At 36.7% G+C, this 23,389-nt stretch overlaps 1 protein-coding gene across 8 annotated transcripts in view; it reads right to left on the bottom strand.

Annotated features, from left to right (window-relative positions):
- RNF111 (ring finger protein 111) overlaps positions 1-23,389 on the bottom strand; it is a 95,460-nt gene that overhangs the window by 48,308 nt on the left and 23,763 nt on the right. For 7 of the 8 annotated variants that reach the window (XM_038580558.1, XM_038580560.1, XM_038580556.1 and 4 more), the window contains one exon: positions 4,093-4,991. In XM_038580558.1, the coding sequence (XP_038436486.1) occupies positions 4,093-4,972 (880 nt within the window). In that variant the 5' untranslated portion in view covers positions 4,973-4,991. Of the gene's footprint in view, positions 1-4,092; positions 4,992-20,074; positions 20,220-23,389 lie in introns of those variants that run through there. The other variant, XM_038580559.1, reaches the window with a different exon arrangement.

Here is a 23,389-nt window from a genome sequence, read left to right as displayed (position 1 = left end):
ACTATATGAAATGCTGACAGGGAACTTCAGGCTGGAAGGATCAGAATGACACCACCTGAACCTTCTCGTCAACTTTAACAAGTGATGCAATAGGAAGTACACAGTACCACCAAGGAAGTGTTGCTAAACTGAACTTGAATCAAATCAAGTTTTTAGATCTAACTACCAGTTTGCAGGAAATATGCAGTATACAAAACATATTAAATGGTATGATGTCTAGATATTGTTCTAAAATTCTCCAGAAAAAAATAATTTTTTTTTTAAATAAAATTCTCCAGAAAAAAAAATGTGAGGGGTGAAAGATAAAGAAAGAATGGCAGGATATTGAAAACTGAAAGTAGGTTATATAGGTATAACTTCTGTTTTTATGTGTGAACATTTCCATATAAAAATAACAAAAACAAATCTCTATCAGTGTTATTTTTGGAAAAGGAGGAAAACAAACATTCACAAATATAATTCCTAATATTAGGATTACAATTCTAAAGGTTATCTTAATGTTTATCTTAAAAGTTACCTTTTAAAGTTTTCAAACTTTTAGAGACACCTGGGTGGCTCAGTGGTTGAGCGTCTGTCTTTGGCCCAGGCCGTGATCCTGCAGATCCAGGATTGACTCCCCCATCGCTTCTCCCTCTGCCTGTGTCTCTGCCTCTCTCTCTGTCTCTCATGAATAAATAAATAAAATCTTTAAAAAAAATTTAAGCAGTAGTTCAGATTTTTAAATTTTTAAAGATTTTATTTAGGATCACACCCTGGGCCAAAGGCAGTGCTAAAGGCCACCAGGCTGCCCTAAAGTTTTCAAACTTTTAAAACACTTAAGTCAATACTGTACAGTGTGCACTTGAAAATTATGAATATATACCCATTAGATATATTTTTAAGCTGTAAATAAAATACAGTCACTGAATTAAAAAACAGTAACAACTGGGGAAATGAGGATTTCCCAGTGCTAATATAAGGACTATATAAAATAAAAATCAAAGCAGTTCAGATGAGGTTCACTGAATACATCACAGAACTATGTCACTAAAATTAACATATACTCTCTCAAACTTACCTTCTGTTACGTTGTTTTAAAGTATCTAAAAGTTCCTGGCAAATATTATCAGGAACAAAACTGGATGTATAAATTCTCAACCTAACTGGCAACTGTCTAACAATCCAAGTCACATATCATTTTGGCTTTCAGGCTTGAATAGAGAGCCATAATAAAATTTAAAAACAGTAAGGATGAGGCAAATAGGGATTTCCCAGAAACGCAACAACAAATGAATTAATGTTTGTTATACAGTGTAAAGTACTGACTTAATTTATTCTTAGGTGATTCGGTAAAACCAGTTAATTATACATAACTGTTATATCTCAGAGAGAATAAAGATATAACAAAATACTTAACATGTCAAACATTCTTTCCATCAGTTCACTACAGCAACAGCCAGTTAAGTATTGATGGATAGTGTGTGAAAAAGTTGTCCTAGCAGCTCCAGAGTAACTAATACCCATCCATACAAATCATATTAAGGTATAATAGATAAATCTAATTAAAATTTGAGATATTCGAACCCTCTCCTAATTTTCAACACACACTAAAACATACCGGAATTGGAATCAGAAAGCCAGCACTAAAAATAAATCCAGAAGAAAAACCTATCTCTTAAGAATCTAAGAAAGGCAATTTTTTAAGAGCTGAAATTTCTTGATAATAGAACAATGTCCCATAAATATTTCAGTTTAACTTTTTGATATAAGTTATTTTAAAATAGTTTTCCAAATGCTTCATCTGTAATATGAGGATGATAATAACAGAACACATCCTAAGAGTGCTGAGAAGATGAAATGAGAATACACATAAACATTCAGAACAATACCAGCACAGAGTAAATACCCAAAAAGTGCTAGGTATTTTTATTTTTATAACATCATCTACTGTTGCGTGATAAAGGAACTTGATGAAACTCCTTGGAGAGCATTCTGATAACAAAAACTAGCAAATTTTTATTTCATTTTATTTTTTTAACTAGCAAATTTTTAAATGCATGTAACTTCCTATTTACTTTTAGAAATTATGCCTTTATGCTTGCCTAGGTGTGCAAAACTGTGTGTACAAGGTAGTTCAATGCAGCAAACATCCATCAACAAAACCTGGCTAAATAAATTATGGAACATCCATACAAAGGAAATATTATGCAACCATTTTTTTCAAACGAGGCTATAACTACACACATTAGTAGTTTTTAAACCCCCATTATTTATTTACCCTTATATATGTTCCACATTTTCTGAAGGAGAGAAGAAACTAACTACTTCTAGGTAATAAAACTGGGACCTAAGAAGAAGTGGGAAACGTTTTTTTAATTTTAAACATTCTTGGTACTTTTAAAACTGCACACTATGTGAATGTTACTCTTAAACCATTATTTTAAAAAAAACAAATTAGTTTAAAACAGAACACTGGTCTAAAAACCAGAAAAAAATCAAAAGAATCTGTTTTAACATTTGGGTTTGTATTTCTAGAGACACACATTACTCTTAAGTGTCTCAAAATATTATATGTAGTTGAAAAAATGCAATTCTTCCAAGAAAGATAGCAAAAACCACATACTACAGTATTAAATAAGATTTCAAAATGAATTACAGAGTTTGCATTTATCTTGAATACTTGGGAGTATATGAACTCCTTTCTTCCTAGAAACAGGCACTGATACTGACCTACATTACCTCTATTCTCATGCCTCTTACAAATACCAGCTCCTTGGAACTTCTGCTTCACGTCTCCAACCATCCTGCCTCATTAATTTCAAGCAGAAATTGGGCTCTGCTGCTCCCTCTTCCCCAAACAAGTCTTCACATTCTAACCACCTGAGGAAAATGTGAAATGCGGCAACTAAGCAAGACAATTCCTATTCTCACTTCCCTGTATCTCAAGAAACCTCAGAGAATGGCTGTTGTAACCACCTCCCAACCTTGGGGGCTCTCAATGAACTCTTTAAAACAAATATTTGAGGAAGTTAAAAAAAAAAAATGAACTGATCATGGCTAAGACTAAAGATCAAAGTTATAGTTTTGGAGTTCTGGCAAAGATAGAAAAATAAAAAGAGGAAAGGAGTCTTGGAAAAAGAAGTAACCTATACAGAAGGAGAAAAGAAAGAGGGGAAAATGGCACAAGCAGGACATCAGGCAAAGACTGGGAAACCTTTGTGTCAGTATTAAAAACCATGATTGTAGCCCTCGAAAAAGCTCTCCTTAATGCCCCATTCTTTCATAAGAAATTAACCTTTTCCCTCAGTTCAGACTTTACTCCTCAATGCTCACTTCATCAACTTCCTTTAAATTACAGCAAATTTGTAAATGTAAAGTGGTAATATATGTAACATACTTATACTTCAGAGACTGCACATAATCTTATTCTAGCTAAATATAATATTTACTGTGAGGAGGGGAGAGTGCACTCAAACTGATCCTTATCAATTCAATTTTAACTGATCAATCATGTGCTCTACTGAGCACTGTCAAAACTAAAAGTTCTAGTATTAGAATAAAGGCATCTCTTAAATACTTGAAATTATTTTTCAATTACAAAGATCATGACAAGGTAATTAGTAAACAATAAGAATAGAATACTTAGGGCAGCCTGGGTGGCTCAGCGGTTTAGTGCCACCTTCAGCCCAGGGCGTGATCCTGGAGACCTGGGAAGGAGTCCGACCGATGTCAGGCTCCCTGCATGAAGTGTGCTTCTCCCTCTCCCTGTGTCTTTGCCTCTCATGAATAAATAAATAAATCTTTTAAAAAAAAATAGCGTACTTAAAGGAAAAACAATATTAAGTAATTTTTTTTTAGTGTTTTTACTCTCGTAGAATGTGAAAGATATCCATCACAGAGCTATCCAAAAAAGTATAAAATACAAAAATCTGGATCTTAGAATTGGAGTCATGGTTTGATTCTACAGTTGGTAATTTGTTCATATGGCTTAAAAATAAAAGTAAATTGAACCTCATATTCCTTCTAAAAGCAATAAAATCACTAAAATGTAGAAGAAAATTAAGCACAAACACAATGCTTTCATGTTTTGCTCAACTTAAGAAACATCTTTACCTGAGGGAACAGTTGGATTGTTTTGGTGGTTTTCACTGGTAGAAACAAACAAATCTTCTTCACCTTCAGTTGATGAGCTGGAAGAGGATTCGCTGCTGAGGTCATTCTCACTGGAACTACTAGAACTGGGGAGCAATGCATATTTTCTTCGGGCTAACACTTCTCTTTTTTTTCTCTGCATCAATATTCTCTCTTTTTGTTTCTGTGTCCTCTGTGAGGAATTATTTTTTACAAATCTCTTTCTGCATGGAAGTCTCCTTAATGAACTGCTATGAAAACAGGGTCTTTTCATTAACAATCCTGAAACAGATTCTGTCTCTGTCCGAGGCCACTTCTGGGACCGTGCACTATGAGTTCTACCTTTAGCGCTCAAAATTGCCTGGGAATGTCTTACAGAGACTTCTTTATCCTCATCCGAAGTCACAGTATCAGAATCTCCAAAATGCAGACTAGATGAAGGAGAAGAAAGACAGTCACTAAAAGAGGAATCATTATCTTCATCGCTTGGTGTTTCTAGATGTTGCCTCAATCCTAATATTCCCTGGTTCTCTTTAACACAATTTTGCATGTAAGAAGGGCCAGCCTGCTGGCTTTTGCGTTTTTTCCTCACAACAACACTTTTTTCTTGCTCTTGTTGGTTACCATTCATGTCCTTCTCTTGTTTTTGAGAATCATCACACAAATGAGAGAATTCATTTCCCACTTTACTGTTAATCATCTCAACTCCCGCAGGAAAACTTTTGGCTGCCCCAATGGGCTCTGGATGCAAGAGGATCCCTTTCAGACTCTCCTGTGTCTTTTGCGCATCAGAAGGAATCTCACTCTTCATATCCACTTTTAAGGTATAGAGCTTGTTATATTCAGGAGTCCATTGAGACATGGGAAACTTTAAGGAAGGCCTAGAAGACATAATTAGAGATTTAAAAGAAAGTTAATGTGTTTTATTATTAACTGAAGAGTTTCAGATTCCACTGAGAACACTAATAGCATACCTTTTCCTGATATACCAAGATATAAAATGGCTACAATAAGTAATTTTACTGTTCTTTTACAATATTTTTCTCTGATACCTCTACCACATACCCAACTTTTAGAAGTGAAGATCACAAACCTACCTGAACATAAGCCTACTTGAAAACTTCTATTAACCAAAGACTTACCTTGCTGTATAATCTTCCTATCTCCAGCAACATATTTGGTTAAAACCTAACAATTTCTTTAAAACCTATTATAGTAAAAATAGATTAAAAGACTAGAATTCAAAAGACTTTGACTAGACACTTTTTCTCCCAGTATCCTGAAAGTAGTAATTAAATATTTTTTGTACATCTAGATGGTTACTGTATTAGATTGCTAAAAATAATTAACTAGTATAAATATAGCTTCTCTTCGGGGCACCTGGGTGGCTCAGTCAGTTGAGCAACTGCCTTCAGCTCAGGTCATGATCCCAGTCCTGGGATCAAGCCCCGTGTTTGGCTCCCTGCTCAGCAGACAGTCTGCTTCTCCCTCCTCCCTCTGCAGCTCCCCCTGGTTGTGCACTTGTATGCAAGCACACTCTGTCAAATAAATAAAAAATATATACATATAGCTTCTCTTCCCCATGGTTGTATTCTTCACACTATTCTTTCTCTAATGAGAATCTAAATTCGCTGATAGATAAAATATACAATTGCCGCATTTCACAAACTTTTAGATACATGCAGAAAGACGGTGAGTTGCTAAAGATCAATCAGTTAAAGCAGCACAGCAGAACATAAAACCAAATTTCCTATTAACTAATCTAAGGGTATCTAAATCATTCCATCTTTGAAATTAGGGGCTGCTGAACAAGAGGACTTGAAATTAATGCATTTACATCAATGCAATACACAAGAATGGTAATAATAAAAAAGTAATAAATATCATGGTTCAAAATGAAATGTATTTATTAGAAAGGTAGTCTGTGTGACAAATACAAAATACAATTAAATAATGTTAAGATTTTTAACTTAAGTTTTTATTGAAATAGACACACATATTCTAAATTTATAGCTCAACAAATTCTCAGAGTGAACTTATCTATGGTAACGTCCAGGATCACAAAACATAAGATAACCAGCACCCTAGAAATCCCCTTCCAGTCACTCCAACTACTGTAAGTTGTAACCACTATCTTAACTTCTAAGACTACAGATTAGTTTTGTATTTAACATGCACTTTTAAACCACTTTCTAAAAAGAGAGGATAAAGGTATTTAGTAGTCTTTTCCTTCTCCACAAATGATAGTTATAAGAATATACAACCTCACAGGTCTCACATTTTATTTTAGTGTGTAACTATTATCAGATGACAGTAATTAAAAAAAAAAAAAGAATGAAAGAAACAGCCTATTTCTTTCTTTCTTTTTTGAATAGGCTCCATGCCCAATATGGGGCCCAAAATCACAACCCTGAGATGAAGAGTCACATGTTCCACTGACAGAGCCAGCTAGGCACCCTAGCCAACTAGGCCTATTTCTATACAAAGCTATCAAAACCTCTATTTCCTATAATTCTTATTTCAAGGACAGGCAGTGCTGTATCCAAAATCAGCCATCAAGTCCTGTCTGGAGTCCAGCAGGATCAGTACTAAAGGCGGAACACAAAGATGGGTGAACACATGGGCACAGGAATGAGCAAATTACAAGAGGCAGCAAATCAGACAAGGATCACCATAATTAAATATCGAAAATACAAATCACAACAATAAGGCATGGATACACGTGATTTAAGATTCAAGGGATGGCCCACTAAAATGGCTACAATAAAAAATATAGATAATAACAAGTGTTTGCAAGGATAAATAAATTGGTATCTTCATACATTGCTGGTGGGGATATAACATGGTGTGGTCACTGTGAAATGTGAAACGGTGTAGCCACAAATATTCGTGGCACCATTAGTCATGATAGCTCAAAAGTACAAACAATACAAATGTCCATCAACTGATGAATAAATAAATCCACATAATGGTTACTCTGTTAATCAAAAGAAATGAAATACTAATTCATGCTACAAAGTGATATGACCCAAAAAAGCTACACTAAGTAACAGAAACCAGTCACAAGACCACATTTTCTAAAATTCCTTTTGTAAGAAATGTCAGAACAGGCAATGCTATAGAGATAGAGTAGATTAGTGATTGTCTAGGGCAGGAGACTAACAGGAGAACTGAGATGTGATGGCCAAAGTGTTTCAGCTTTATTTTCAGTGAACTGAAAATGTTTTACATTTCATAACTGATTGTGATGATAGTTAAATCAACTCTGAATATTCTAAAAACCACTGACATATACTATTAAAAAGGAAGAATTGTAATGGTATCTGAATCTTATCTGGATAAAGCTGTTGCCAAAAAATCAAGAAAGTAAGTATCCAAATTTCTGGGCTTCAGATAATTTTATGCACCCCTCTTTGATCTCATCAAAAGAGTCATGTGATTTAGAAAAATCTGGGGATCTTCCACAAGTCTATGTCTCCCAAGAGTTGTGATGAGTTGTATCTCTGAAGAAACAGACTTCATATGTTGAAGAAAAAAAAAAATGTTTCAGACTCCTCACCCTTAATTACTAAGTCACCCTCTAGGTCCTGGTAATGGAGATCCTCAGAGGCAATGAAAACTCGCCAAAAGGACAGATCAATTCTGAGAACAGGAATCCATAAATGAATTTACAAAGAGGTGATTCATAGCATAATTTACTAAACTCAATTTCGTTTCCATTAGTTTAAGCCCCAAAGCCAAAACAATGAACTCTTTATGGTTAACTCTGCTCTGGGTTTTGGTGAATTTTGTCTGCCCAGCTGGAGGCAAAGAAGGAATAGGGGATAGGTGGTAGGTACATGGTGTGTGTGGTGTGGTATGCGGTATTTGTACACCAGTAACTGTTCTCTGAGTTATGTCAAGCAGTCATCAAATGCAAAATTAACATCCCATATTACCTGAGCTATTCCTACCAAGGGAGTATTCTAATTCGTGTTTTTATTTTGAACTGAGGAAAAAAAAAAGTTCATAAAAATAAATACCAGTACTGTATTTTTTTAACTAAAAAAGCAGCAAAACTAACACAAGGACCAATAAAGAATGTTCCAAACTATTTGGTATTTGATGAAATCATAATCTAGTCTTTTATTTCTATAAAAATTATTGGCCATGGGTGCCTGCGTGGTATAGTCACTTAAGTGTCTTCCTTTGGCTCAGGTCATGAGCTTGAAGGGCTAGGATCAAACTCCATATCGAATCTCACACTGGGCTCCCTGCTCAGCAGAGAGCAGACTTCTCCCTCCCTCTGCCCCTATCCCCCCACTAGCGCTTGCTTGCTCTCTCTCTCAAATAAATAAAATCTTAAAAAAAAAAAAAAAAGGCTAATCTAATTTACAAAGGAAGTTAAATACATATCAGATATACCTAACTCCTTAGCCACATTAGGACTGGTTTGCTATTATACATTGTTTCAATTCTGAATCCACAAGACTATACTCCCTCTTTATATTAGTTTGATTCAATTACTTTATTGCTATGTCATGATGGCAACATACCAATTACTCCTGATATTAGTGTAGGATACACAACTAATAGCAAACCTTGCATGAAAAAAGGCACAATAACTAAAAATGTTAATTTTCAAAACTAAAAATTAGGGTTAGGATTTGGCAATTTACATCATAAATTAAATTTACATGAGAATAACAGTGGGGGATTAAAAACTCATGAAGATCACAGACACAACTTTGAGGAACTCTATCTCTAAACTGAGATATGGTTTAGAAATAGTCATTATTATTGGTACGAATGACTTTTACCACCAATGATAAATGTAAGTACTGTTAAGCTTAAATGAAAATATGATGAGTTTACAGAGCTCTAAAGAAACAAGATTTTTAAAAATATTCATAAGATGATTTTCTATTTTTCTATAAAAAGCTTTAAAGATTACCAGAAAATGAACTAGAAATACATCCACTATTTATCCACTTTTTTCATATAATTAAGTGGAAAAAAGTATTTGTACCCGAGAGGATATACTTAGGACATGTTTTGAATTTTTAATTCTCTCTTTTTTTTTTAAGATTTTATTTATTTATTTATGTAAGACCCAGAGAGAGAGGCAGAGACACAGGCAGAGGGAGAAGCAGGCTCCATGCAGGGAGACTGAGGTGGGACTCGATCCCCGGACCCCAGGATCACGGACCCCAGGATCTTCAGCCCTGAGCTGAAGGCAGGCACTAAACCACTGAGCCACCCGGTGCTCCTTAATTCTCTTCTATTGGTAATTATTCTACCATGTGCCAAGTTTATGAATATGAAATCAAGTACCTAACAGAATACTCTCTCCTACCACCTAAATGCTCACAGCTAAATAGTATGGGCAACATGCTTTGCCACATTCTGAACAGTAAAAATTTCATTAGCAAGAAAGATATTTCAGCCCAAAAGGCACCATTCTGGGCTCATAACTACATTGGCAAAACGTCCAACATAAACTAAATTTTTTTTTTTAAAGATTTTATTTATTTATTCATGATAGTCACAGAGAGAGAGAGAGAGAGGCAGAGACACAGGCAGAGGGAGAAGCAGGCTCCATGCAGGGAGCCCGACGTGGGATTCGATCCCGGGTCTCCAGGATCGCGCCCCGGGCCAAAGGCAGGCGCCAAACCGCTGCGCCACCCAGGGATCCCATAAACTAAATTTCTTAGAGAGTTCTGCTCTTACAGGTAAGAGCACACAATCTAATAATATTTTCAATTATGAAAAGGAATGAGGGAACCGTGATAAACTTATTAGGAAATAAAAATTAACTTGCAGACTATACCTGACAGAAAGGAGGAAGTTACAGTCAGGATAACTATTGTGAGACTGCCAAATTCAACTTTTAGGAGGCTAAATGTAATAAAAATGTGAGAAAAGACCAATGATCAAGGAACCTAGCCTAAACAGACAATAATAATGTTCAGAAGATAAGACTATTAGCTATCAAATGATTCATGTGAATTCTTGTTGATCAAGGACACCAAGATGAAATAAAAAAAACAGATAATTCACTAAAGGTTCTAGAAGAGACAGTTATAGATACAATGTTATCAGAATACAAAAGAAAACCCCATAATGTAAAAAACTTCCAAGATAAAACTCACAGAACACTACAGACTGCATTTCCACCATGGTATGTATGTATCAGGGGCTGCATGAGACACTGATCCACATACTGACATTATAAAAGTAAAATCACAGTCCTAACCCTCAAAGAATTCAGACTGAGGAGAGAGAGAAATACAGATTACAAAACACCAAAAGGAAGACACTGCAAGGACACTTAGATATTAGAGATGGTGACCAGGGAAGGCTTCAAGGAGGAATCCATAATTTAAAGGATGAATAAGAGTCAGGAAAGAGAATTAACAGCATAGTGGGGGACAGAAGAAGAGACAGGCCATTCTAAAATATAAGACAAGGGATATACCTTGAAAAATAAACTAGAAAGCTGTATCATTGGGGATCCCTGGGTGGCACAGCAGTTTAGCGCCTGCCTTTGGCCCAGGGCGCGATCCTGGAGACCCGGGATCGAATCCCACGTCGGGCTCCTGGTGCATGGAGCCTGCTTCTCCCTCTCTCCCCTCTCCCTATGTCTCCGCCTCTCTCTCTCTCTCTGTGACTATCATAAATAAATACAAATTAAAAAAAAAAAAGAAAGCTGTATTATTGTAGTTGCTCTTCAGCTGGATCATCTGGTAATTCAGGATGAAAAAGGGATTGAAGCGGGCCAAAACTGGAGGCACAAGAGTAAAGATGCTACTGCTATAGAAACTGAGAAAATATATGCATAGACAATAAGAGACTGGTGTTTAGAATGGGAAAACACAAAATCCAGAGATAATGAAAGATAGAGTTACCAGGAGTTTAACCTTTGGATAGGAAACATCCATGGCTAGCATCCTAGTCCAAACGATCATAATCTTTTGCCTGTACTATTGCAATACGCTAGTTGTTCTTACTTCTACTAATAGTTCATTTCTACACATCAACTTGGGTGTATCCTAAGAATATAAATCAGATATTACACCCTTGCTCAAATTTTTCCAGTGGTTTCCAAATGTCTCAAAAACAAAATCCAAACTCCTAACCACAGTTTATGGATTCTTTATGATCTAATGTCCATCTACTTCTCCTACCAACTCACCTCTTTATTCACTAGATTGCAGCCAAACTGGCCTTCTTTCTTGCTGTCCTTTGACTATGGCAAACTTTCACTTCACCTGCACTTTGCATTCCCCATACCTACCATACTTTTCTCAAAGATTTCTTTTTTTTTAAATTTTTTATTTATTTATGATAGTCACAGAGAGAGAGAGAGAGAGAGAGAGAGAGAGAGGCAGAGACATAGGCAGAGGGAGAAGCAGGCTCCATGCACCGGGAGCCCGATGTGGGATTCGATCCAGGGTCTCCAGGATCGCGCCCTGGGCCAAAGGCAGGCGCCAAACCGCTGCGCCACCCAGGGATCTCCTGAAAGGGTAAATACCTTCTGCTCACAATGTGGGTCTTGGTTTAAATGTCAGCTCTTTGGAGAGGTCTTCTCTGACTCCTCTGGAGCAGCCATGATAATGTGCCTTGAAGACCTCCCACTACAGAAAGCTTAACTGATGAAGAGCCCCAAATGCTGTGTTCTGAAATCTATTACTGCATTTGCCATAAGTCACATTTCCCACAGGCTGCTCCTGGCCAATGACATAATGACAGGGAAACTAAGTTGGGCCTGTCCCTTGGAGACACAGAACTCCCTTAATAGCTGACTTTAGTTTTAAGGACTTCCTGATGGCTGCATCTTCCTAAGACCCAACTTTTCTTTCCTCTCTCCTTCACTCAGGGTCAGACCTCCATTGCTCAGTCCGACAACTCTTGTCTTCTCTAGCTCCTTCCTCATTTTCTCATAAGCACTTCTCCCTAATAAAATCCTTGCACATTGTGCAATAAGGGAAATACCAACAGAGTGAAAAGGCAACCCACAGAATAGAAAAAAATATCCACAAATCATGTATCTTATAAGATATCTGATAAGGGGTTGTATCCAGAACATATAAAGGACTCCTAGAACTCAACAACAAAAATCCAGTTAAAAAACGGACAAAGGAACTAAATAACCATTTCTACAAAGAAGAAATACATATGGCCAATAGGAACATAAAAAGAGGGGTAACTGGCTCAGTCAGTCAGTTAAGCATCCAACTCTTGATTTCAGCTTAGGTCTTGATCTCAGGGTCTTGAGTTCAAGCCCCACACTGAGTTGAAGCCCCACACAAGCCCCTCCACACCCAGTGTGAAGCCTACTTAAGAAAAAAAAAAAAAAGAAGAAAGAAAGAAACATAAAAGGATGCCGAACGATGTCACTAATCATTGGGGAAATGTAAGTCAAAAATACAATGTTTGCTACTTAGTACCTAGGATGGCTATTATCTATAAAATAAACAAGTATCACTAAGGGGTGGAGAAAATGGACCCTTTGTACATTGCTGGTGGGAAATGTAAAACGGTGCAGCAGCTGTGGAAAAGAGTATGGCAATTCCTCCAAAACTTAACAGAATTACCATATGATCCAATAATTCCATTTTTAGGTATGCACCTAAAAGTAAGCAGGGATTCAAACAGATATCTGATATACATGTTCACAGCAGCATTATTCACAACAGCTAAAAAGAAGAAGCAATCCAAATGTGCATCAATGGATGAATGGATAAACAAAATGTGCTGTACATATATAGGGAAATACTGTTCAGCCTTAAAAGGAAGGAATCCAGGGCACCTGATTGGCTCAGTGAGTTAAGCATCTGATTATTGATTTCAGCTTAGGTCATGATCTCAGGGTCGTGAGATAGAGCCATGTGTGGGCTCCAAGCTCAGCACAGTCTCCTTGAGATCCTTCTCCTTCTGCCCCTCCGCCCGAGGTCGCACGTACACTCCCTTTCACACAACAAATAAATAAATCTTTAAAAAAGGGCGGGGGGGAATCCCTGGGTGGCTCAGCCGTTTGGCGCCTGCCTTTGGTCCAGGGCGCGATCCTGGAGTCCCAAAATCGAGTCCCGTGTCAGGCTCCCTGCGTGGAGCCTGCTTCTCCCTCTGCCTATGTCTCTGCCTCTCTCTCTCTATGTCTATCATGAATAAATAAAATCTTTTAAAAAATAAAAAAATAGAAAGGAATCCATACAAAAACCTGCACTAACTGGATGCTTACAACAGCTTTACTCATAATTGGCAAAACTTGGCAACAACCAAAATGTCCTTCAGGAGGTGATTGGATAAACTGTGGTAAATCCAGACAATGGAAATTATTCAGTGTTAAGAAGAAAAGGAACTATCAAGCCATGAAAAGATGTAGAGGAACCTTAAATGCACATTATTAAGTTAAAGAAGCCAATCTGAAAAGGCTACACATGCTAAATGATTCCAACTATAGCATATGAAATTCTGAAAAAGGTAAAACTATGGAGACAAAACATTAGTGGGTGCAGGGAGGGGGGCTTAGGGGATGATGAACAGGTATAGCAAAGAGGAGTTTTAGGGCAGTGAAATACTGTTTGATTTTATAATGAAGGATACATACCACTATACATTTATCCCAACTCACAGAATCTTCAACACCAAGAGTGAGACCTGAGGTAAACTAAAGACCTCTGAGTGATGATGAGTCAATTTAGGTTCATCCTTGGGTTAAAAAAAAAAAAAAAAGTACTATTCTGGTGATTGATGTTGATAATGGGGAAGCCTATGCATGTGTAGGGGCAGTAAGTACATGAGAAGTCATATACCTATCAATTTTGTTGTAAGCCTGAAACTGCTCTAAAAAAAATAGTTTAAAAAAAAAAAAAAGGAAATTCTGACACATGATACAACATCGATGAACCTTGATGTCATTAAGCTAAGTGAAATAGCCTGTCACAAAAGGACAAATGTTATATGCTTTCATTTATATGAGGTACCTAGAGCAGTCAAATTCAATGACAGAAAGTGGAATCACGGTCATCAGGGTACAGGGGGAAAAGGGAATGGAATTTAGTGTTAAATAGGTGCAAAATTTCAGTTGAAAAGATTAAAAATGTTCTGGACATGGATCCTGGTGATGGCTGCACAACAATGCTAAATATTAAATTAAATATTAATTAAATTAATATTAATAAATATTAAATTAAATATTAAATAATATTTAATGCTAAACCATACACTTGCACACAGTTAAAATAGTAAACTTTATATAATGTATTTTTTACCACACACACAAAAAAATCCTTGCACATTTAATACTGTCGTGGCATCTATTTCTCAGAGGACCTGGACTAACACACATTCCACTTAAGGAACCAACTTCTTTTCTCTACCACTCAGTATCACATCCTGATTTTTGTAGTCTTTGACTTGCCAATAATCAAAGTCTCAGCCTACTTTTATTGTATATGATATGGGTTCCCTCATTAAATTCTAAGTTCTGGGATCCCTGGGTGGCGCAGCGGTTTGGCGCCTGCCTTTGGCCCGGGGCGCGATCCTGGAGACCCGGGATCAAATCCCACATCGGGCTCCCGGGGCATGGAGCCTGCTTCTCCCTCTGCCTATGTCTCTGCCTCTCTCTCTCTCTCTCTCTCTCTCTCTGTGACTATCATAAATAAGTAAAAATTTTTTAAAAATTAAAAAAAAATAAATTCTAAGTTCCAAGAAAGTAGGTACCTTTTCTGTCCTATTCCTTGCCTGATCTCTAGCAACTAAAATTCAACTGGCTACATAGTAGGCACTCAATGAATATCTTTGACTGCATTAACCAGTAAAGCAATAAATGGGTAAAACTGAAAAATGACTCCTACATTTCTGGCTTTGGTAACTAAGAATTGTGCTGATATCAATCACTAAGACAGGAAAGAAAGCAGAATATGAAAACAGAGTAATCATAACAAAATTATATAATAATAATGTCTAAGACTTCTTGAGTATTTATCATAGCCCCATTATCAGTAACAACTCTAGAACCACAGAAGGCATTTATTTTATCCATGGGGACCAACAAGCCTTTGAAACAGAGAAACTGATCACAAAAGAGAACATTAAGGAATCAAGAGATTTTCTCATCCATAAAACTGATAACCTGATCTACATGCTGCTTCTTGATTCATAGTAAATATTAAATAGGAAAGTGCATCTTCCACAAAGGCTATAGAAACCACTTTACAGGTCTCTGAGAGTATCAAGGTCCAACGTTAAAAAATAAATTTTCAAACTGGAGAACTGTGGCTGGATTCAGCTCACAGACATGTATTTTTTGCCCTGCACAAGTCAGAAACAAAACAAAACAAAAACAAAACTGGTGGTTAGTTCTCATTAATATCAAGGGGAGAAAAAGGCTTTCATCACTATATAACACTGTACTGGAAAGGGCTAGTCAAGTATTCAAACAAGAGAATGGACATAAAAGGAGGTTGATTTTTTGGTCATTATTTGCACATGACATCAATAGATGAGGGCGATAAGAAAATCACTGGAAACACTAACATGGGTGAGTTATATGTATGTTTACGACAATAATTCTCTAAAAAAATCAATGACTTTCCTTTAAACAAATAGTAGCTAATTAGAAAATACTAAACTACCACTACCACAGAAAAACAAAAACTACCACTCACGATAGAGGTGAAAAGATTTAATACCCCGTATAACAATTAACAAGACACACACTACCTATATGGAAACAATTATTACTTTGTCACTCTTGCAAAAATTACTGGGAAATTTAATGTCACTCTAAAATACTAGTAAATTGGGCAGCCCTGGTGGCTCAGCGGTTTAGTGCCGCCTTCAGCCCAGGGTATGATCCTATGTTGGGCTCCCTGCATGGACCCTGCTTCTCCCTCTGCCTGTGTCTCTGCCTCTCTCTGTGTGTGTCTGTGTGTGGATAAATAAATAAAATATTAAAAAAAATAAAAATAAAATACTAGTAAATTTTTAAAATTATAAAACAGGGGCAGTCCCAGTGGCTCAGCAGTTAAGCGCTGCCTTCAGCCTAGGGCATGATCCTGGAGTGCCAGTTTCGAGTCCCACGTCAGGCTCCCTGCATGGAGCCTGCTTTTCTCTCTCTGCCTCTCTCTGTGTCTCTCATGAATAAATAAATAAAATCTTAAAAACAAAATTAATTAAATTATAAAACAACAGAAAAGTGCCTGGGTGGCTCAGTTAGGTGTCTGATTTAGGATCAGGTCATAATCTCAGGGTCCTGGGATATAGCCCCATGGTGGGCTCCCTGCTCAGCATCAAGTCTGCTTGCCTCCTCTCCTTCTGGGCGTCCCTCTCCGCTTGTGTGCTCGCGCTCTCAACTAAATAAAATCTTAAAACAAAGGAAACTAGCATTCAAATCTGACTTCAAGGAACTTAGGGAAGAGAAAAAGATAACTGACCAACCCACCGAGATGATGACTGGAACACTAAGAAGTCTTATAAAATATTTTCAAAATATTCTAGGAAGCTAGAGAAAAATAAGGCATTACAGAAATAATAAAAAAAAAACTATAGCATATCTAAGAACTACAGAAAAACATGAAAAAAGGATACTGAATGACAAAAGGGGAATTTAAGTGGGATTACTGACAAAAAATAAGTCAAACAAAAAGTGTCATTTATTTGTGTACTAAAACGATCTGGATTCAAGTCTTTTTTTTTTTTTTTTAAAGATTTTATTTATTTATTCATGATAGACATAGAGGGAGAAAGAGGCAGAGACACAGGCAGAGGGAGAAGCAGGCTCCATGCAGGAAGCCCGATGTGGGACCTGATCCCGGGACTCCAGGATCGCGCCCTGGGCCAAAGGCAGGCGCCAAACCGCTGCGCCACCCAGGGATCCCCTGGATTCAAGTCTTGACTCTGCCTCTGACTAGCCATGTCACCTTGGGCAGATTACTTAAACTCTAAAACTGTTCCTTGTCTATAAAATTGGGATACTCACATCTATCTCATAAAATTGCTAAAATAAAAGCATAAAAGCAGACGCCTGAGTAGCTCAGTGGTTGAGCTTCTGCTTTCAGCTCAGGGAGTTGATCCTGGAATCCCAGGATCAAGTCCCACATTGGGCTCCCTGCATGGAGCGTGCTTCTCCCTCTGCCTATGTCTCTGCCTCTCTCTCTGTGTCTCTCATGAATAAATAAAAATCTTTAAATAAATAAATAATAAAATTGCTCAAAGGGTTAAATGAGAGTACTTAGCAGAGTACCTGGCATAACAGCTGTTATTAATTCCTCTTCTAGAGGAGCAGTTAGATAGATAAGAATTATGATGTTTAAGACCTTCCCTTATACCTAGAAATAGATGAAATCCTTAGAGTCAATGAAGGACATACAATCAACTGTTCCTACAGAACCTTAAAGTACAAAAATGAAGGCCTAAGTTTCGTTGTCACAAAATACATGAGAACAAATAATTTTACAGATTCTCCCCTACTATGGAGAATTAAAGTTTGGAGCGCTGGATGCTCCCTAATTTCTAAAAACTAGACATTCTACTTTTGGAAAAACATAAATCTCTCTCAAATAATAGGTTTCTATTACTCAGTGAACCTAATGAACTTGTTTGTCTTGTTTAAAATAGTCTAAAATCCCCAAGTATTAGTCATCAAAGGAAAGCATATCTAACATCTATTTAGCTCTCCTATCAGTACAAACTAGGTGGAGTTCAATACAGAGTCTACTACTCTAGACGTGATTGTGGTGTCATCATAACCAGTAGCAAAATGAAGGGTGTATCTATCCTGGCAAGCCTGAAAAGTATCAGGGACTCAGTTTCAACTAGTTAGGAAGGCAATACTAAAAATCACAGAGTACACCACACAATGTCTAACAGTTCTAGTATGAAAGCCTAGACTCTGGGATTTAAATTTCAACAAGAAATATAAAATACAAAGATACTGGTAATTATCTGTTACATAAAATATATTCTATCAAAAAAACTGAAAGAATAACCAAAAAAATATTGTACGCAAAAAACTGCAGAACTGTACAATAAGATGTAAAAAATAACCATCAATGGAGCAACACCTTGTTTCTGAGTGAGCAAAGACTCCAAACTGGCTTTGTTATAAATTAGAAGTCATAATTTTTTTAATATAAAACATAAACACGGGATCCCTGGGTGGCGCAGCGGTTTGGCGCCTGCCTTTGGCCCAGGGCGCGATCCTGGAGACCCGGGATCGAATCCCACATCGGGCTTCTGGTGCATGGAGCCTGCTTCTCCCTCTGCCTATGTCTCTGCCTCTCTCTTTCTATCTCTGTGACTATCATAAATAAATAAAAATTAAAAAAAAAAAAGAATAAAAAAAAAAAACATAAACACCATCACCATGGACATGTTATTGCCTTTAAAAATATTGAAGATTAAACCTAAAGATTAATTCAAATTCATACTGTTTGCATGTAGTTTCTCACCATCTTATTCACTGAACTTCCAAAAAAATCAACATTTCATTAAAAATAACTGTACAGAGCTATATGTACAACTGAGGAGGGTAGAAGTGCAAGGGAGAATCTGATTCAAGTGTTTTTTCCTTTTTAATAAAGTTTTAATTTTTACAACTAAGATAAAATTAGGTATATCCATTAAACTTCTGAGCAACCTTTAAAAATGAGGTAACTTCAGGATGCCTGGGTGGCTCAGCGGTTGAGCATCTGCCTTTGGCTCAGGGTGTGATCCCAGAGTCCTGGGATCGAGTCCCACATCGGGCTCCCTGCATGGAGCCTGCTTCTCTCTCTGCTCTAACTCTAGAGAGTCTCTAACTCTCTGTGTCTCTCATGAATAAATAAATAAAATCTTTTTAAAAATGAGGTAAGTTCTGTAAAAAAAAAAGATACAGAAAGTACAGCTAATTTTTTTAAAGCAGGTTGCAAATAAGACTGTTACAATACGATCCTTTTTTGGTGAAACAAGTTATGTTTATACATGCAAGGGGAAAATACAGAAAAATATATATGTAGTTGGGGACTAAGACTGTAGGAGGGAGATTTATAGTAATGGGTTTGGAGCTTTTGATTTTTGTTACACATTTCTGTCCAGTTTGAATTTTCTATAAAACAATCATTTGCCCCTTTTAAAATGAAAGTGCAAGGATTTTTTTAAAGGAACAAAATATATTTTATTTTTCTACCGAACTAGGACACAACTTTGTTAATAGCAGATTACTAACACAAATCAAATATATGCTAAGGGAACTCTGACTAGACATAAAATTTCTACTTTAGTGACTAAAAATGACCACCAGTCCTGGACTGGATTAATAATAGAGTAGGGCAGAAACTGACAGATGGCATCTGACTGTTTGCAAATTTGAACAGAGTTGGTCAATTTGACAGCTGAACATGCTTTTTAATTATTGAGACTGGTCTATGATATGTTGTTTCTAAGTTTACCTTTATGAAGAAATTTTAATACTTGGAAAGAAATAATTTATCATGAAATCATTTCATAAAATCTTTCATCATTAAAAGAACAGTAATTAGTGTTGTTTATGTTAACTGAAAGGTGACAGTAAGAAAAAAAAAATGTACAAGGAAGGGACGCCTGGGTGTCTCAGAAGTTGAGCATCTTAGTCTCAGGGTGTGATCCCGGGGTCCAGGGATAGAGTCCCACATCAGGCTCCCTGTGGGGAGCCTGCTTCTCCCTCTGCCTATGTCTCTGCCACTCTCTGTGTGTCCCTCATGAATAAATAAATAAAATCTTTTTTAAAAAATGTACAAGGAAGGGATGTCCGGGTAGCTCAGTGGTTGAACGTCTGCTTTTGGCTCAGGCAAAGGTGTGATCCCAACCAGGGATTGACTCCCGCATCAGGTTCCCTGTGAGGAGCCTGCTTCTCCCTCTGCCTATGTCTTTGCCTCTCTCTCTGTGTCTCTCATGAATAAATTAAAAAAAAAAAAATCTTTTTTTTTTAAATCTTTAAACAAAATGTACAAGGCAAACAAACCTCTACAATCTTCCATTCTTGATAATTCTTCAAGTAATCAATCTGCCACTTTCAAAGCTTCAAATTTACAAACTAATCCTTGAGTAACTTTTACTTAAACTTCAGTTTCCAAAGCTGAACTTCAAATGGCCTCCAGGTTTCCTTGGAGATTGGAACTCAGTGAACTGAGAATTCTCTCTTTTTTTTAAAGGGACAGAAGCCAATTTAAAGACAATTAATACTTTTGTGTATAGAAATATCTGCTTTAATATACCCATTATCTTACCAAATTTTACCTATTCGCAAGAGCTTAATGCAGAATTAAACCATACTGCTAAACAAAATTCTACATCTTTACAGAAATACATTTAACATTTTGAATTAATTTTTGTAATTTTAAATTACAAAACAGAATGGTGGTGAGCCCTTGGTGGGGCTCAGTCAGTTGAACATCTGACTCTTCATCTCTCTGCTCAGTCTCAATTTCAGGTGCATTGAGTTCAAGCCCAGCGTTGGACTCCATGCTAAATGTGAAGCCCATAGAAGAAAGACAAAGACAGACAGAAAGGTATAAAATGACTTGGTCTTTCTCTTATAAGTAGCCACATACACTGAATGCTGCTGAAGGAGGAGAAATGAACATAAAAAATACAGAACTAAAAATTATTGTGACTTACACAAAACTCTTTGAGGGTAACAACTTCAATGAAACAGAGAGCATATCCATGTGAAAAGCAGGAAATACTATTTAAAGTAGGTAGAGTAGAACCAAATTATGGTGGGCTAAAAAAAAAAGTCAAGATGAAAAATTTTGACTGATATCATATATGCTGTTATTCAAATAGTTACAGAAAACTACTTTGTATGCTGGATATGTGGGCAGAGATATAAATAAAATACAGGCTCCCATCCTTCAAGTTCATGATTTAGCACGACAGAATGAATATAAAGAACTAAAATATAGAATGCTATAAAAAATGATATAAATAAAGGTACCCTTCATGGGAACACAAAGGAGGAAGCAACTGGTATTTCTGAAAGACTCCATAGAGAAGATGACATCCAAGTCAAACTATTAAGAATGCATAAGGTGATGATGGTAGGCAGAGAAAACCCTTCATTTCAAACAATGACAAGAAATGGCAGTATCTGAATACTCTAAATGTTTAGGATGTGGGTTTTTTTGTTTTTGTTTTTGTGGGAGAGAATAAACTGGAGTCAAATTACCAAGAAGTAAGGAATTCTATGCTTTCATTTCGCTCAAAATTTAGAAAGATTTCTTTGAGGGGGTGCTGACAAGAGTAGACTTGAGGGAAAGAGACAGAAGAGAAAGCTTTGCTGTGATGGGGGGAAAGGGCAGCCTTATGGGGAAAAGGGTGAAGTGAAGGAAAAGACAGGATATGCAAAAGTGACAGTCATTTAAGACAAATAAGATAGGGAAACAGGAAAGAAGAAAAAAGCCAAAGCCAAGTCTAGGATCTTAACTGGGTAACTGGAAGAATCCAGAATCACTGTCAGAAATAAAGTTACTTGGAAAGAGAATGCAGGGATTCTGTTTTGGATATTTTGAAATAGTAATAACACAACAAGATGGGACTGTGCCTATAATACTAGATTTGGAAATACAGATTTTAGTATTATCTACTTGGAGGAAAATAAAATCACTACAGCCAATAAACTAATCCACTTTCATAAAAGTGGAGTTTTGAATATAGAGAATAAATAGTTAAAAGAGTATTGCATGGTACAGTATCTCCCATAAGAAAGGCAAGAAGAAAAAAGAAAAAGAAAAAAAAACTTACAGAAAAAGGTAAAGTCTGAGAAGATCTGAGAAAAGCAAAACCATGGAAGATATTCTATTTATTAATTCCTGCCTGACTTCACATTTTTACTAACCAGCAAGTACTGAGAAATATACCTCAGTACTGCTCATCAGCTCTATGAATCAGTGTTTCCCAACTATTTTTTTTATATCACAATACACACAGAGTATTATATATATTGGGCATTTAGGGTAGATCATCTACGAGGTGCCAGCCCTGGGACTCCAGCCATAGACCCTCTCTTGATGTCTTGAAGTCTGAAAGGATCAGTATCTCCACATACCTGCAACCCAATGGTGGTATCCTAGCTAAGTTGTTCTGCTCTAAATTCTTTATCCCTTTCTTCTGTAAACATTCTTCCAAACAATAATTCTATACCAATTAAACTACCTGACTTTGCTTTTAGGCTGCTACTATGGTTTTTATTTTTTTTTATTTTTTTTAAGATTATTTATTTATTCATGAGAGACCCAGAGAGAGGGGCAGAGAGAGAAGCAGGCTCCATGCAGGGAGCCCGATGTGGGACTTGAGCCTAGGACTCCAGGATCACGCCCTGGAGCAAAGGCAGGCTCTAAACTGCTGAGCCACCCAGGAATCCCCACTACTATGGTTTTTAAATCATCCTAACCAGTACCAAATATTTTTAATTGAAAGAAAATTTTAACCTCAACTAAGCCAAAAACTACCTGCCAATTCTTTCTTTCCTCACAGTAGGACCCAACCCAAAGGACCCAACTATTATTTCCTCAAGCCATCTCCTTTTACATCCTCTGTTAAGCAAATTACTAACTCTGCCACTGACTTTATTAAAAAATAGAGGCTACCAAAGAAACTTCCAACATCTTACTTCCCTTTATTCAACCTCTAACTTTTCAATTTATATCAGGACCTTATTCAAATATGCCATCCTGTACTGGAAGTTATTTTAGATTAATAGCATCCCTCCACTCAAAAAAGATTTAAGCTGGCAACTTTATGCTGTTAAGGCAGCCCAACCACAAGCCACCATAATTAGTTATTACGTAGATTAGCATTACTTCATATTCTTTTGTACCTACTTTCCCCATGTGAAGGAAAGAAGGGAGGAAGGGAGAGAGGAATGAGGGCTTCTACCAAATTAAGGACTATATCCCCAGATCTAACAAACTTGAGCCAAAATACCATAATATGACCATGAGGCTATCACATCTTTTCAGAACACTGCTCAACAATCAAGCTAGAATCCCAAACGGCAGAACTCTACAGAACTGTGTTGTTTTGGAATGAATGCTGGTTTTTGCTGGTATCACACTTGGCTTTAAACTTTATACTCCCACTCAAGCGAATATTCATGTCAAAATATGGTATCTTTCATAATTCAGTTATTTATAATTGTCTTGCATAAAATACTCTTCAGGTCTTATCATACTGTTTAAATAACTCTTTTCTCTTTCTGTAAGGTGGTAATAAGTACTCCATTTCTTTAGAAGTCAGATTTCCAGCAACCTCAACTCTCAGGAGTACAGCCTACAGA

The sequence above is a fragment of the Canis lupus genome, chromosome 30, assembly GCF_011100685.1.
Source record: "Canis lupus familiaris isolate Mischka breed German Shepherd chromosome 30, alternate assembly UU_Cfam_GSD_1.0, whole genome shotgun sequence".
Classification (NCBI taxonomy): domain Eukaryota; kingdom Metazoa; phylum Chordata; class Mammalia; order Carnivora; family Canidae; genus Canis; species Canis lupus.
Note: the sequence above shows the minus strand (reverse complement) of the source record. Positions and strands in the feature narration are given on the sequence as shown.